Source organism: Glycine soja, chromosome 3 (assembly GCF_004193775.1).
Source record: "Glycine soja cultivar W05 chromosome 3, ASM419377v2, whole genome shotgun sequence".
Classification (NCBI taxonomy): domain Eukaryota; kingdom Viridiplantae; phylum Streptophyta; class Magnoliopsida; order Fabales; family Fabaceae; genus Glycine; species Glycine soja.
In genome coordinates this window covers 21,107,853-21,124,736 of record NC_041004.1, presented here as the reverse complement: position 1 = coordinate 21,124,736, position 16,884 = coordinate 21,107,853, and the positions used below count along the sequence as shown (strand labels likewise).

General features: G+C 37.2%; 2 protein-coding genes across 4 annotated transcripts; one reads left to right on the top strand and one right to left on the bottom strand.

Annotated features, from left to right (window-relative positions):
- Positions 1-3,348: 3,348 nt before the first annotated feature.
- Positions 3,349-5,619, bottom strand: LOC114405026. The gene is made up of 4 exons (XM_028367722.1): positions 5,281-5,619; positions 4,960-5,199; positions 4,167-4,794; positions 3,349-3,980 (listed from the first exon to the last, which is right to left on the bottom strand). The coding sequence occupies exons 1-4, from the start codon at positions 5,617-5,619 to the stop codon at positions 3,349-3,351; spliced, it is 1,839 nt and encodes a 612-aa protein (XP_028223523.1).
- A 5,876-nt stretch (positions 5,620-11,495) lies between these two features.
- On the top strand, positions 11,496-16,399 carry LOC114406295. Of its 3 annotated transcripts, XR_003665397.1 has the most exons (7): positions 11,496-12,145; positions 12,870-12,954; positions 14,600-14,873; positions 14,963-15,089; positions 15,220-15,503; positions 15,589-15,693; positions 15,775-16,399. XR_003665397.1 is itself a non-coding variant. In XM_028368966.1 (5 exons), the coding sequence occupies exons 3-5, from the start codon at positions 15,315-15,317 to the stop codon at positions 16,033-16,035; spliced, it is 555 nt and encodes a 184-aa protein (XP_028224767.1). In that variant the 5' UTR covers positions 11,496-12,145; positions 14,600-14,873; positions 14,963-15,314; the 3' UTR covers positions 16,036-16,399. The 3 variants fall into 3 exon arrangements, 1 of the variants encoding a protein (XP_028224767.1); XR_003665396.1 differs by lacking the exon at positions 12,870-12,954; XM_028368966.1 differs by lacking the exon at positions 12,870-12,954 and having other exon boundaries at positions 14,963-15,503.
- The last annotated feature ends 485 nt before the right edge of the window (positions 16,400-16,884 follow it).

Sequence of the window (16,884 nt, the reverse complement as noted above, 5' to 3'; positions counted from 1 at the left end):
ATGCTAAAGTCCCTAACACCACACACAAATGGGTGATCAAGCCACAAGCATGCATACAATAAGCATAGATAGAAGCAGTGAACACAAAAAAAACCTTAATTAGATATGAAAAAGAGTTTACATCAATTACTCAGTAAAAATCCCCAACTGAGGGTTTTAGCCTTTCATGGCAAGGAAGCTCCTTTTACACTGAAGAAGAGAAATCAAGAGAAATTGCTTGCTTACAAAGGAGTGGGGATGTCTCATCCACCTCGAAAAATCTCACAATCTCTAAAAAACTCACTAATCTCCCTAAAAGATGAAAACTTGGCCCCTTGCTCTGCTCTGTGCTCTCTGAAAACTGCAACATCCTCCTGAACAATAACTGAATCAGTCTAAAAAATGAAAGGCTCAAGTGGAGTGGGCTCTGAGGTGTCAGCAGAAGCATCCTCCAGTGGAGGCTGAGGCTCCTGGGATGCATAGGCCTCACCCCCTCCCAAAGGAGAAGGTTGGACTCCTGGCCAGGCCACCTTCTAAAGAAATTCTTCAACGCTCATAACTGGCCGCTGGTGGACCACATTTTGCAAACTCTGCATGATCAGGAGCTGGCCCTAATGCAGGCTCTGCAGCATAGATAGGGAATGCTCTAAGCTCTGAGCAGGAAAACCTGTAAGAACTGGAGGTGCTAGTGCTGGAGGGAGAGGAGAGGTAGAAGGAGCTGATGTAGAAGGAGCTAAGGTAGGGGGAGCTGATGTAGATGAGGCCTCAGATCTCCTAGCCCTGGATTTCTGGGTTCCCCGAAAAGTGACCGAAGGGTCATCTAGGTTCTAGCAATTCTTTTCAATATAAGCCAAATTAATGACTGGGCTCAGAGATTCAAAGGTCAGAGAATCAGATGTGACTCCTCGGGCCTTGCATAAAGCAGTAATAAGGGTTGGAAAGCCTAGCCTCGAGGAGTCATGTTGTGCTATAAGAGAGATCTGACCTAAGATAAGGGACCCTAAGTTCATATCCATCTGCATGACAAGACCGTAGATTAACTTAGCCTTATCCAAAGTAATATCTGAAGTGTGAGATGTCGGGGCTAAGTTAGAAAAAGATAGAACACTCCAGGTCTAGGCCAAAGTAGTCAGGTTCTTCCTCAAGATCTTCAGAGGCAGCCCGTCTGCATTAAGCTCAAATCCCCTCCCAGGGATACATAGACGTGCTGCAAGCTCTTGAGGAACAGGCCTCAGATTAGCAAACCTGGAGTAGGCGGGCAAGCTCTCCTCTTCCTCTATGACCGCAGGTGTCTTCAAGAAGGTGTTGAGGGCATCAACATAATTTAATTAGGTGCCCCTGCACCCTCACCTACTTAGGCGATTTGTCTTCAGGGTCATAGAGGTTAGCATAAAATTCTTTAACAATAGCAACATCAATCCTTCCCTCTGAGAAGTTAGTGAGCTCCTTATGCCAATTTCTCCTCTCAATTTCCCTTATGAATTCATCAAATTCTGTGATATACAGCTTCACATTCCTTTCCGGAAGGATCTTCAGGCTAAGGACATTGTTTGCATAGCGGTCCCAAGCATCTTGGGATACAAATCTAGATCTATCATATCGTGCCTGGGACACTGAAGCTAGTGCCTTCCTTTTACGCGAAGCCATATGCAAAACAAACGAATCAAATCACAAGATTAGATAGGAATTATTCAAACTGAAAAATAGAAAATAAAACTGAAATTAAGGCTGGGCGCTTAGCGCGATAGCTACGCTTAGCACGCCTTATGAAATTTTACTCATGAGCTAAGCACGATAGACACGTGCTTAGCGTGTGAACACAAAAAACATTTTTTTTTCTGCAGAATGGGCTTAGCGAGCAGGCTCGCTAAGCGCAATTCCATAAATTTTTAAAATAGAGAAAGAATAGTGCTTAGCGCAGCGAGGCGCGCTTAGCGCAACTACTAAACTAGACAGCACAGGCTTAGCGAGCAGGCTCGCTAAGCCCAATTCTAAGAAATTTAAAAACAGAGACATAATAGCGCTTAGCGTGACATGCACGCATAGCGCCCAACAAAAACACAAAAATCCTAAGTGTCTGATACACAGTACTCGCTTAGCACACAACCATGCTTAGCGAGTTCAACAGATAACTCAACAGAGAAGATGAATGCACTTAGTGCGACAGCTGGGCTTAGCGCGCTCATCTGGAAATCTAAAATCTTCAACAGAAGCGATGAACTCGCTTAGCACGCTAATCGCAATTTCCAAAAAAATAGGAGCATTCTCAGCCCCTCACTTAGGCCCATATTAGGCCATTAAACCCTAATCAAAACACACACATTGTGACTACAACACAAACCTAAAGCTATTATAACTAACAACTAACCTAACACTATGCATAAACATAAATTCTACCTAATAATCACTAAGTTATCTATCTTAAGGTTGAAAACTTAGAACGAAAATGAAGTAAAGTAAAGAAACTTACTTGGATTGTGTAGAGGAATGCAAAGAAGAGCAAAGGTGCAGGAATGCAAGGAGATGAAGTAAGGTGAGGGCAGATGTAATGAGGCCTTAATGCACAAGAAATGGTAACTGCCTAAGGCAGTACCTTATAATTTTTTTTGGCAGTTTTGTATGGTGCGTTTAGCGCACAACTGCGCTTAGCGTATGCATATGATGTTTGGGTTTTAAAAGCCCTGCGCCTAGCGCATCTGCTCGCTAAGCCCAATTTAAAATGTTAAAATTCCAAAGAAGCTTTTGGGCTTAGGGTACAAGGTCGCGCTTAGTGGGAATTGCAGCTTTGATTGGTCCTGCAACTTGCGCTTAGCCGCCAAAGGCTGCGCTTAGCGAATTAATGCTCATTAAATGCAGTAGTGGCCCGCGCTTAGCGTGTCGCTCATGCTTAGCGCAATTCTAATAATTGCAACTCCAGAGAAGGAATTGTGCTTAGCGGACGTCTACGCTAAGCCCAATTCGAAAGAATTAAAATCCAAAGAGGTTTTTGGGCTTAGCGTTAAGCACTCGCGTAGCGGGACCATCCAGCCAATGATCAGGGGTCAAGGCGCTTAGCGCGAACAACAGCTCACTTAGCACGTGAAGGAAATGGCGCTTAGTGCGTGGAACACAAAAAATTTTCTAAGTTATTTTTCTGTCCATCTCTTCACAAAACTTATAAACCCCCATTTTTTCAATATTAAACATGCTGAAAACACACGATCACAAGCAATCTAACTGAACTAGAATGCAAGAAAAACAAAACTAAAAAGGGCTGGGTTGCCTCCAAGTAAACGCTTGTTTAACGTCATTAGCTTGACGCATAGTTCTTTGTTATCCTGGATCAATCTTGGTTCTCTCCTTCAAAACCTTATCATCAAACTCCTTCACCTATAAACAAACATTATGGTCCAACAATTTTCTTTCTTCATTAAATAGATCAAAGCTGATCTGTTGGTCTTCAAAACCCATTTCTAACTTTTTCTTCCCCATGTCCACTACACATCTTGCAGTAGACATAAATGGACGTCCCAAAATTAAAGGAATATCTGCATCTTCCTCAATGTACATTACAACGAAGTCAGCAGGAAAGATAAGATGCTTGACCCGAACTAGAACATCCTCAATCACTCCATAAGGTTTGGTGATGGAGCGATCTGCTAACTGCAAAGTCATCCTAGTAGGCATTATCTCCAACTCTCCAAGTCTCCAACACATGGAAAGCGGCATCAAATTAATATTGGCCCCCAAGTCAATAAGAGTCTTGCCAATAGAAACTTCACCTATAGAACGAGGTATAGTGACGCTGCCTGGATCTTTATGTTTTGGTGGAAGGATTTGTTGAATTACGGAACTGTAGTTTCCTTCCACAATGATGTTGTTACTATGGATGTACTTGTTCTTCCTAGTTAGCATGTCTTTCAGAAATTTAGCATAGAGCGGCATATGCTGCAGTGCTTCTCCAAAGGGCATGGTAATTTCTAGCTTCTTGAAAATATCCAGAAATCTGGCAAGATGTCTTTCTTTGTATTTCCAAGAAGGTACCAAAGGATATGGTACTTCTCTCCCTTCAGCTGAAGATGCTTCTTTCTTTTTCTCTCTAGCACACTCGCTCTTTCTTTTTCTCTTCTCTTCTTTTCTCTATTTTTCTTTTTCATTTTTCTCATTTTTTTCATTTTCTTTTTCTTTTTCATTTATTTCTTTCTCACTCAAAATTATTGGTGTCTCTCTCATCTGTTCATCCTCCTCTTCTTCTTCTTTCTCTATAAGTTCACAAAAGGGTTGCACGGGTTCAGGTGCTGATTCAATTGCCAGTTGTTGTTTGTCATCCTCCACCATTTTTTTCTTCTTCTCCTCCTCCTCCATGGCTACCTTCCTTCCTCGGGTCATCACAGCCTTGCATTCTTCTTTTGGATTCTGCTCAGTGTTGGCTCCAAAAGTACTAGAAGATTTTTCTGCAAGTTGTTTGGATAACTGCCCTACCTGAACCTCTAGATTTTTTATGGCTGACTCTGTGCTTTTATGATTAGTCAATGAAACCTGCATAAATTGAGCAAGAGTTTCTTCCAACTTTGTTGTTCTCTCAGATAAGCTCGGCCCTTGTTGTTGTAGCCTGTTAGGTAGTCCACCCTGGTCTTTATTGAACTGATTACCAGGGTGAGTTCTCCATTGATTATGCTGCTGGTAAGGTTGTCCATGTTGCAATCCAGAAAATCCACCTGCATTAAAATTTTGTCTAGGCTGGTTTCCCATGTAATTAACTTCATGAGATGTTTCTTCAGTGGGAATATACAAGCCTGACCCATGAGCTCCATCAAAAAGTGTGCAACTTGTAACCTGCAAAATAGATGAAGGTAAAGGTTGACTAGCATGCAATTGAATTGGCAACTTACTTAGTGTTTCAGTTAAAGCTTCAAGTTGCTTAGACAACAACTTATTTTGGGCCAACAAGGCATTTTGTCATGAAAGCTCCAATAAACTCTTCTTGGTAGGAATATGAACTCTATCATGCAAAATTGTGTGGTCACTGGCAGCCATATTTTCAATTAAGTCCATAGCTGCTCCAGGTGTCTTCAACTTAATTTTTCCTCCTGCATAAGCATCGAGTAACTGCTCTGACTGCGACCGTAACCCATCAATGAAAATGTTGAGCTGTATAGGCTCTGAAAAACCATGAGTGGGGGTTTTCCGCAGCAAGCTATGGAATCTTTCTAATTCTTCACTCAAAGATTCATCGGGAAACTGATGGAATGAAGAAATTAAAACTTTTCCCTCTACAATTTTAGACTATGGGAAATATTTTTTTAGAAACTTCTCCAAAACTTCATCCCAGGTCTTTAAACTATTGCCCTTGAATGAATGTAGCCATCTCTTGGCCCCCCCAGATAAAGAAAATGAAAACAGGCTAAGCCTTATAGCATCTTCAGGTACACCAGCAAGCTTGACAGTATTACAAATCTCAATATACGTTGCCAAGTGTGAGTATGGATCTTCATTTGGTAAACCATGAAACAAATTGCACTGTATTAGCTGTATCAATGAAGGTGGGTAAGTTAAGTTTTGTGCCTGAACCTCTGGCCGTGCAACACTTAAGAAATATTGTGGCACGAAAGTACTTGAGTAATCTTCCAAGGTCACTCGACGAGGTTGCTCTTCAGCCATGACTTCGACTTCAAATTCTGCTGTTTGAGATTCCCTGGATGTAGATGAATTAGAAGATGATGACTCAGAAAAGTGAGCCTCTTCAAGGATTGATGCTACTGTTCTGTCGTGCAAAAGCTTTCTTTTTCTCTCTGCGTTATTTCTTCTAAAGGTGGCTTCAATTTCTAAATCCAATGGAACCAATTCACCTACAGAAGATCTACGCGTGCATACACTAACAGGAACAACAGTTAAGCAATTCAAGAAGAAAATAAATTCTAAACTAAACAAATATTAACAAAAACAAAAATTAATAAATCAAAGAATAATGAATTAATACCTTCAAACTGAACTAAACTTTCCAAATGGAAAAAGTTCCCCGGCAACGGCACCAAAATTTACTTGTTGTACGACCAGAATACTTGATTTCTCCCTCTTCCAAATTGGTATTACTTGTTTTTATATGGGAGTGGTCTTACCGGCAAGTGCACTGGGTCGCCAAGTAAAAATAATTAAAATGGAATGATCCGAGAATCGAACACAGGGAACTGGTTCATTTAGCAAAGTTTTGTTAAGTAAGCAGGCATTTGCAAATAGAAATTAATGATTGTGAATTAAAGCAAAAGTATGTTCTATCCTAAGTAAAAGCAATAAACGAGAACAAGTAAGTGTGAAAATAGATATCTAAAGGCATTGGGTCCTCCTACTGAGTAAGTTGATGTAATTAAAGATGTTTTTCTAATTAAAGATGTTCCTGTGTTCTATTCTGAGGACAAAAATACCAAACACCGATTCCTCCAGAGTTTGGACTAATTTAAATCAAACTTCTCGCAGATCCCTCTTGTCGAACTTAGCCTAATTTAAATAGTATTATACTCACATCATAATAAAGAAAACTAAAACCCTGCACACTATCCCTAGCAATGTAGTTATTTAGTCCCTGCTCTATCAAGTTCTAAGGAAACAGTACATTTCCCAATGCTAAAGTCCCTAACACCACACACAAATGGGTGATCAAGCCACAAGCATTCATACAATAAGCATAGATAGAAGTAGTGAACACATAAAAAAAACCTTAATTAGATATGAAAAAGAGTTTACATCAACTACTCAATAAGAATCCCCAATTGAGGGTTTTAGCCTTTCATGGCAACGAAGCTCCTTTAAAACTGAAGAAGAGGAATCAAGAGAAATTGCTTGCTTCCAAAGGAGTGGGGATGTCTCCTCCACCTCTAGAAATCTCACAATCTCTCAAAAACTCACTAATCTCCCTAAAAGATGAAAACTTGGCCCCTTGCTCTGCTCTGTGATCTCTGAAATTCACACTCTTCAGGCCTCTAACGGATATTCAGCACCTCTTTTAATTCTGCGCAAATTAGGCTTAAAAAGGACTTCCTGATCTCGATGTCGCGCTTAGCGCCATTCTCGCGCTTAGCGCGAGTAAGTGAATTTGAGCTTAGCGTCAATCTCGCGCTAAGCCTAGAAAGCGACAGACGACTCGCTTAGCAAGCTGATAACACGCTAAGTGCGTGCTTGCGTAGCAGATGCCTTTCCAGATTCCCCTTTACTCGCTAAGCGCACTAGTGTCGGGCTTAGCCATTGATGCATGCTAAGCGCATTGAGCTCGCTTAGTGCGATGACTCCTTTGGAACTTCTTTAAAATAGCTCCTTTTTTCCTGAAATTAAAGAAAATTTAACATTAATTCCATGTAAAGAGACTTCTACTGAGCAGAGATCAAAACAAAGAAATTTTACTTACAATCCTACCAAAAAGAACCATAAATTGGTAGATTTATATACATTTTGGAAAACTTTTCTATACAAAAGTTAGTCGTAAACGACGACTAACACCCACCCATTGACCTCCATCTCCTTCCACTCCTTTTGCACCATATTATGAAAATCTTTTTCTTTCGAACAACAATCTAGGATCCCAAAGGGTTTGAGCCCCCAATCAAGGTTTATATCCTTAAGGAGGATTGGAAAATGGTAAAAAATATCTGTATCAAGAACATATAGAGAACTTCTTTGCCAAATATCAAGTCATTCCTTTAATACTAAGCTCTATCAATCCTACTTCTAGTCGTTCCACTTGGTCTAAGCCAAGTAAACTTTCTTCCAAGCAAAGAGACATCTTCCAACTCCGTATTGTCAATGAAGTTATTAAAGTCCGTCCTTTCCCTTCTTCCAAGCTCAATACCACCAACTCGCTTTCTCTCACAAGTTCTCCTCACATTATTAAAGTCACCTATCAAACAACCAATTCTTTTTCTCACTACTTCTCCTATGCACCACCAACTCCTCCCACTGTCTACCTCTTTTTTCTCTTTCACGTGAGGAATAAATATTTATGATAACCACTTCGCAATTCTTCTCCTTACATACTCCCTTCATACCTATGAACCCCTCTTTAAAGAAAGAATTTGTTAAAGAAAAGGAAAATAGACATAATAGGCCCCCTAAAGCTCTTCTAGATAGAGAATATACCCATCTCCAAAGAAAAGATTTTGTCAAAGAAAAGGAATATGGATCCCATAAACATAATAGGCCCCCTCTAACTCTTTTTTCTCTTTCACATAAGGAATAAATATTTATGAAAACCACTTCGCGTTTCTTCTCCTTACATACTCCCTCCATACCTATGAACCCCTCTCCAAAGAAAGAATTTGTCAAAGAAATGGAATATGGATCCCATAGACATAATAGGCCCCCCGAAGCTCTTCTAGATGGAGAATATACCCATCGGACATCATTAGATCCCCAATTGGAATAGCATAGTTATTTAGCAATTCTCTTTTTTTTTTGTCTCTTGGATACACAACATTTGCACCCCGTCCTTAACCACAAGATTCCTAATATGTTTCCATTTGATTGTGTTACCCAATCCTCTAACATTGTATGACTCATAAACAACCATCACGAGCCCCACCTTTTTTCTTCTTCTTAACTTGCTCAATCTCCTTTTGATCCCTTTCTTCCATATGCTTCATATGATTTACCATATCCTCCTCTTCACCCATGTAGGAAACACCCATATTTTGGGCTAGCTCCCACAATTTTTTTTGCATCCTTTCCTTTATACCTTAACCAATAATTCCTATTGCAAATGTTGATTTTGCCATCACAGATAGAATTACTAATATTGGAGTGTTTTTTACTTTCTTTCGTCTTCCTACTATTTTTCTTCAAAATCCTACCAAGTGAGGATTGTTTCACCTTCCCCTTCCCTATAGTTACTTGTGACACTTCTTCAAGTTTATTATCACCAACCTGCACCCCCCTTAGGACTCTTCTTGCTTCATTAGATTCTACTAAGGCATTGGCTCAACAAATTCATAGTCTTCACCCAAGTTTGAGTGATATTGTGAAATGTTGTCTTCATAATTTGAATTCACCAAAACATCCAACTCTCTTAGAGTCACTAAAACACATAGAGGTCTATGTCATTTTATTAGTTTGCTCATCAAACAACCAAAATTTAAATAATTTCACTTTCGGTGTTAGTCAAGCACTTAACATACATTATGAAAAATCTGTGTTACAAATTCAATAACCATTTTGAAACTTAAAAATTAACATAGTTTAAACATTAAAAATATAAATTAGCAAAATTATAAAATAAGAATAAACATTAGTATTTTTTAAAATAAGTAAAAAATACATGATAATAAAAAAATTGACACAAACTTTAGTTTAGTAAACATTAAATTCACATATATCAATAAAACATAACAATTTAATTTCCAATTTTTAATCAATAAAAAATTAACCCAATAATAAATATTAAAATTCAATAACCATTTAGAAACTTAATATATATAAGAAAAGTCTTTGACACCCTCGACTAAACTTTTCTCACCAAGGTGCTCAATAAATTTGGGTTCTCTGATATTTTCGTCACTTGGATCCACAACATCCTCGGATCTACCAGACTTTCCATCTTAGTCAATGTAAACCCAATGATTTTTTTCCTTGCCTTCATGGAGTCTAGCAAAGAGACCTCTATCCCCTTTGTTTTTCTATATTGCAGAAGAGGCTCAATATTAGTCATGGTATCCTTGCTCTCATGGACTCGGGCAAGCTTTAGTTGATGGTGAGCCCGAAGGCTTGCAACATTCCGAGCCACACCATGTATGTTGATGATGTTATAGTATTTTGCAGAGGAACAGTAAAAAATGCCAAAGAACTGATGGTGCTTTTTGCGAAGCGTGAAGACTCATTTGGACAAATTATTAGTAGAAAGAAATCCATTTTTCTTTTATCATGGACATCAACCAAAGACAGATTCCACCCATCACTGATGGTGCTAGGTAGGCATGGCAATGGGGTGGGTTAGGGCCAGGTTTTGCTTACCCCGCCCCTGCCCCTGAAACCCAACGGGGGTGTAGATTTACCCCCTATCCCTGCCCTCGACGGAGTCGGGTTTTCCCCACCTGCCCCACCCCGACATGCTTATAAAATTATATAAAAATATATAATTTTTCATAGAATGAAAAATACAATTTTAAATAGCAACCATAACATATTTTTAAATGGTACATGACAACATAAAATTCTACCCAATAGTAGCATAAAATTCAATCCAATAGTTTCAGGTTTTAGTGTGTTATATATATGTAATAATATTTTTGTAAATTAATTATTAGCGGGGTGGATTCAGGTCAGGTATTAATAATTTCATCCCCGACCCCTACTTTGCCTATCGGGGAAAACCTTACCTGACCCTGGTCAACTCCGATTTTCCCCGTCAAAATCGAGGTGGGTTCGGGGTGGCCCCGTGGGTTTAGGCCCCATTGCCATGCCTAGTGCTAGGAAATGGCAGAAGCATTAATTCTTGGACCCATAATTGGTTGTTTCATCCCATTGTGGATGCACTAAATTTTCCTTTTGGACTTCACAACAACTTATCAGCTCTAGTTACAAATTTTGTTTCTAACGGGCAGTGGGTTATGCTAGATTAGATTTATCAGAAAGCCCCTATTGTTATAGTTGAGATTAATAAAACCATTATACCAGCTGACAACATTGTTGATCAAGCAATGTGGAGATGTACTGAATCATGGTCATTGAACTTAAAACAATCTTATCTTTTCTTAAAAATCCATGCAGTTAGGTCACCTTGGGCCAAAAATATTTAGAGGAATTGTATTCTGTCAGCCAAACCGTTGGTCTTTGGTGTTGTTTGTGAAAGAAGGTTCCCACTGATGACATTTTAAGTGCTAGAGGTTACACTTTGGTTTCCAAATGTGATTTATGTCGTTGTTCTTCAGAATCGCTAGAGCATATTTTCCTTCAATGCCAATTTGCTTCCAAAATTTGGGACTAGCTAGAAGTTAAGCTGCAAAACCAAAAGATCGTGAGAACACAACAAATATTACATAGTAGGAAAATAATAACAAACACAAAAATTTAGCGTGGTTCAGCACATCTTGCCTACGTCTATGAAACCATATCAAAAGTATTTCACTATCACAACAATGATTACAAGATTATAACTCATCATAAATTGTGTATCACTCTACAAATTTGAGTACCTCACTCAATAGTTACTAGAAATGGTTACACTTTCATACAAAGACACTTTCCTTTCAACAAAGTGACTTTGTTTCACAATCTCTCTTCTCATAAACTCTCTCTTAATGTGTGTATCTTCTCCACTAATTCTTTTATCTATTTATAGTGAAGATTGTCACCAACTAAAATAAATAAGTTCTCTTGAAAGTTGAAACAAAAACAACTTTCAATGCATTCATTCAAATAAGTTTTATCTAGTAAAATGCATTTTTTTTACTTCGCATTTAAACCACCTAAACCTTAATGATAAAAATTCAATTTTCACTATGCATTAAATGTACCTTATCTTTTGGATTGCAACTTTACAAAATCATTTCCTCAGCTGAAGGATATGCGGCTGACAATAGTTATGTTTGCCATTTGGGACTGTCGAAACAAATGCAGATTTCAATCTCAAAGGCCCAATCTCGATAAAGTCTTTTCGGATCATTCAGCTAGTTGGGGATTTCTCTCATGGCGTCATGTTCCCCTCCATACACAACAAGAAATATGTTTATTTCCGACAGATTTTTCCCACAGAAAAATTTCCATAAGAATTTTTCAAAAAAATGACGGATCATACAGACGGTCAATTATTTCATCGGAAAGTTCACATTTCTAACGAATTATACCGATGGAATGGGGATCCGTTGGAAACCAAAATTCCCCAAAACAAAAGACGACAACCCTAGCCATCTGAATCACTTGGTTTTTTTTTTTGCGTTCTTCTCCCCCTCCTACCCCATTTCCGTCGTTGACGGATACCACACCACAAGACCTTCACGGATAGCATACCACACCCTAATTACTTTGTCGCAGTGACACCCAGTTGGTGGAGACAAAGTCGCCGTCGCGGCCTCTTCCATTGCCATTCATGGAGGCAAATTTGTTGTGTGGCGTCCATTTTGGTTGCACAAAGTCGCTTGCTTTCCATTCCAACATTCATTCATTCACAACCTTCTCCTTATGCTTACGTTTGCTGTCGTCCGGAAAGGTTTTTCTTTCTTTCTCTCTATCTTTGTGTTTGTATATATCCTTTTCCCTCTTTATGTCTCTGTTTCTTTTCAAAACAATCAAATGCATTGCTACTGAATTTGCTTTTGGGTGTCTTAATAAATGATGGTTTCGTGTGTGATGAGTTTGTGTATCGTTTCTCCTTTTCTTCTGTTCTATTCTTTATAAGATAAGATCTTAATGCTCACTGTAACCATTCCACTCCCATTGAATAATGGTGAGACTGAGAGTGTGGGGAAGGGTTATTTTTCACCCTTCAATCTTGTATGGTTTATCAAGATTATTTGGTTTTGCTAAAATCATTCTTGACCCTCCATTAACGGTGCATCTTCTTCCTTTCACGTATTCACTATAAAAATTTGTGTACTCCACTTGTTTGTGGTAAAGAGTTAGTGGTATTTTAACATATTTGTTCTATAGTTTTAACTTTTTAAAATAGTTATTTTAGAAAACAAATTGGTGTATATCAGCAGTTTCTATGTACAAAAATGATTGGTGGACACCCTAGAGTTATTTCAAACCTAGTGAGAGAGAGATAGAGAAGCTTGTGGTTAAGTTTTTTATTGTCTCAATAGAAATTATGATTCACAGTTTAAAAATTAGATTGGTGATTTATGACTTGATAAATATCATGAAAAAGATCCCAACTTTCATCTGGAGACAAGATAGAGATTATGAAATTCTTTTGACTTCCCATCTTGTAGCATAAATCTTCAATTTTGATGTGAACGAAATTCTGCAATTCTTGTGATGCTCATTAGAAGGAATCCCAATAGACTTAAAATCAAGGTATGTCCAAACATCATCAAGCACTATTAAGACATTATTAATATTTTTCCTTCTTTCATATAGTTGGCATGCTCTTCCTTGAATAGTTTCCTTATCAAAGTTTAAGCCTAAAGCATCAGCAATTTGACCTTGAATATTCAAATAGTCAAGATTTTGGGATACTACTGCCATTACAACTTCATCAAAAAACTTGCCTATATCTGAATTTTTTATTATTTCTTTCACAAATGTGGTCTTTCCCACTCCACCCATCCCACATATCCTTACTCTTTTGAAATCTTCATCTTTTAATTTCTCCATGACCTTTATCACAATTAATTTTCTACTTGGGAAGCTTTTAATAACATTTGAGAAAGTGGATCCAAGTGTTGGTGGAGGAGCAGAATAGGATATGATCTCAAATTTCTCTTTTTTTAAGCTTGTAACATCCATGATCAATCTTTTGGCTCTCTTGCTTAATGAATAACGTAACACCAAATATGGAGACCATCTACCAAGGCACTTATTGTTTTATACTTGTAAATCATTGAATTCTTGTACTTCATTACTTATATTTTCCACTCCATAGAGCCAATTTTCCACAACATATACAATTTGACGTCTATTCCTTTTATCTTCATCTACCACGCCTTGTACTCCTTGTTTTCTACCTTACAATGTTTTGTGTTCATTTTTTGGATTTTTTATATTTTTTTTTGGTAGTAAACTAGATATCCAAACTGATCTGCAATAGGTGATACTAATGACTCCCCAAGTTTTGTCACAATTCTTGTTGCTACTGAGATAAGGCATTGCATTGTTGCTTTCTAGATGATTTTATTTGAATCACACTGTATAATGTTATAACATAAGAACTTGTAACCACAATAAAGTTAGTTAGATTAGCAAAAGGAAAAAGAAAAAAGGGATGCATCTCTAAGAGAAGTGAATCAAATAAATAAATAAATGGAGATACTTCTTAATAGTCTTTGGTGCAAAGTTTCAGTTTGAATTGATAGAGGCATAAGTTGAAGTAGGTTTCGGTTCATCGTGAGACACATTTACCTATTTGTGTCTTGAACAAACTTAGGTTTTAAAGTTCAAAATTTGTTCTTCCACAACTACCATGATTGTAATTTTGTTTATAAATACTACACTTTTTTTTGTAATTTATGAAATAGTTGTTCAATTTAAAAGTTTATGCATGCATGTATGTGACTCACACTTCTTCTTTAAGAAAAAAGTTAAAATATGGAAAAGGAGAGAACTTGTGCCATTCATGAAATAAAGAGAAAATAAGAAAGAAAATTATAAAGAAAAATATTTTCTATGATGTTATTAAAAACTTGAATATGTTTTTGGTCTTTAAAATTTTTACATATTTTACATTTGTTTCCTAATTATTTTATTTTATTTTTTTTACTTTTGATCCCTAAATTGTTATTTATTTTTTATTTGGTCCTTGTTGTTACATTGATTATGTTTACTTGAGACGTTACCATTTGAAGGAAAACATATTGGTGATTGTGATTTAAAAAATTCAATGTAACAGTAGGGATGAACTACGCAAGAAAAAAAAAAGAAACCAAATGAAAAATCCACAAATTTAGGCCTCGAGATAGTTTGTCATCATCTACCTCATTCCTATCTTTTGTGTCTATGCCAGTTAGCCCTCACGATGTTGCACCTACACCATCTCCACCTCCGACTGAAGCTAGACCATTTGTATGTCATCTTAATGCACGTGGACTATCCTCGGTACCTACATCCACACCATCCCCATCGTTGGTTCATGCACGTGGACCATCCTCGGTACCTACATCCACACCTTCCCCATCCCCGGCTATAGCCAACATGCCTACAGATGAAGATGCTACAAATTTGGCGATGGAAGACCACCCCCTTAATGATTGTCCAATGATTATGCTAATAAATGGAGCGTAAGTATTACAAAATTTATATAAATATCATTATATAAGATACATCATATATAATCTTACTATTTTGATGAATTATTTTGTATATTTAGGTTCCATCCATCTAAGGTTCCAACAAAGGCTGTCTCCTTGTCCATTAGGCAACAATTTGGTCAGCCTTGACCTACTTGGGAGCAATTCCAAAAGATCATCAGGATCTTTTTTTCCCATCGTTTTAAGGTAAATTGTTCTTCTATTAATGAATTAGTTCAATGGTTGAAATGGATATTATGGCTGATTTTTTAATATCAAATTATAAAATTCCTATTTTTCTAATATTGTATCGTTTCATGACTTTGTTATACTTTAGAGAAAATTGGTCTGGAGACCCGAGGAAGAGAATGAAATTAAAAAAAAAAACTTTTAACTCGAAAGCATCTCATAGACTTTCTGAGATGTTTAGGGATGCTTGAAATGAAAATAAAAGGTCATATTGGATTGGAGGTCATATTTGGAACGATCTGTTATCACGTTAGTTTGTACCTGAGTATCGTTCCAAGTGTGCATAGGCCAAAAAAAAGTCGGGCATTTGAAAAGGGTGTATGTATGCACACAGGTGGTTCTATCAGCTTGCAAGATCACGTCATTCGCTTGGTATGTACGTTAAAATTATAACACATTGTTGTTTATACTTGTTTAATTTAATACTTAATGTATATTTTATAATGTCTGTTAATAGTCAGAGGAGCTTGGTCAATCTGTATATGTAGATGACGTCTTTCAACAAACTCATTTACGAAAGGATACTGGTCAATTTGTCAATGATAGATCTAGGCAAACACATGTGAGACCATTATCTTGCATTTTTTTTATGCTTTAAATTATTTATTATATTTATCAAATAATAATTGTTTATGAATGACAGGAAGAATTCGAGGCTAGACTATCTCAAGCTAGGTCTGATACTACATCAAGTGTTGGTGAATCACAACTCACTCCTTTAGACCCTACTGAAGAACAAAGACTTAGGAGTCGGTGTTGGGTTGCTACCGCAGGACCAAAGTGTAAGGGACACCTTTATGGTACTGGAGACCTTGTTCATGCTTTCAAATGTGAAAATGAAAACTTCATGCAACATATACAAGGATTTTCCAGTGGTGCTAAAGATGTTGCAGAGATTAACTGACTAAGAGAGGAGTTGCGTCAATCAAAGGAGGAGATGTGTGTTTTTCAGTCCGTTGTCCTTCAATTCCTACCTTCTGAAGTGTGAAACACTATTCATGAACAACAAAAACCTCACCAACAGAATCATGAACAGTAGGACCACCAACACCAGTAGGACCAGGCAAATGATCAGTAGCAGGACCAGGCAAATGACCAACAACCAGATCACCAGCACGAACATGATGACCAACAGAGCCACTCTACTGATGATTATTTTGATTAATGAGTTAGCAACACAAAATCACTATTGGCAATCGCCATTTCTTTTACATTTGTTTTAAATTTAACTTAACGATTTATTTTAGTCTATGTTTTGCATTTATCAATTTCACTATTTCCTTAATTATAAATATGTATCAATTCAAATTTTTATGGTAAATAATAAAAATACATAAAATAATCGCTAAATTATCGTTCATAAATGATAAAAAACAAAATCAATTGAAATATTAAATTATCTATAAAATAAGATTTTCCGACAGATTTTCTGTGTGAACTTTCCCATGGAAAAATCCATGAGAAATTTTCGAAGGATTTTCCGTAAAAAAATTTTAAGGGAAAAATCCATCGGAAATAGTCTGTGACAAATTTCCAACGAATAGTATCTGTCAAAAAATTTTCATGGACTATTTCCGACGGACATGAAAAATATGTCAGTTAAAATTTCTTATGACCATTTTTTCGATGGACAAAAATCCATTGAAAATTTTCAATTAACGACAGATGTTTAACGTTTCCAACAATTTTTGGCGCCGGAAATATGGTTTTTTTTTTTTTTTTTGTAGTGATGGAAGAGTTCACTAAGCTTAAA

Coding starts and splice junctions, on each gene's coding strand:
- LOC114405026 (XM_028367722.1), bottom strand. CDS start 5,619: ATGGCTGAAGAGCAACCTCGTCGAGTGACCTTGGAAGATTACTCAAGT. Junction 4,795..4,959: donor ACACAATTTTGCATGATAGA/GTTCATATTCCT, acceptor TCTATTTTGCAG/GTTACAAGTTGCACACTTTT. Junction 3,981..4,166: donor AGAGACACCAATAATTTTGA/GTGAGAAAGAAA, acceptor GGAAATACAAAG/AAAGACATCTTGCCAGATTT.
- LOC114406295 (XM_028368966.1), top strand. CDS start 15,315: ATGCTTGAAATGAAAATAAAAGGTCATATTGGATTGGAGGTCATATTT. Junction 15,504..15,588: donor AAGATCACGTCATTCGCTTG/GTATGTACGTTA, acceptor GTCTGTTAATAG/TCAGAGGAGCTTGGTCAATC. Junction 15,694..15,774: donor ATAGATCTAGGCAAACACAT/GTGAGACCATTA, acceptor TATGAATGACAG/GAAGAATTCGAGGCTAGACT.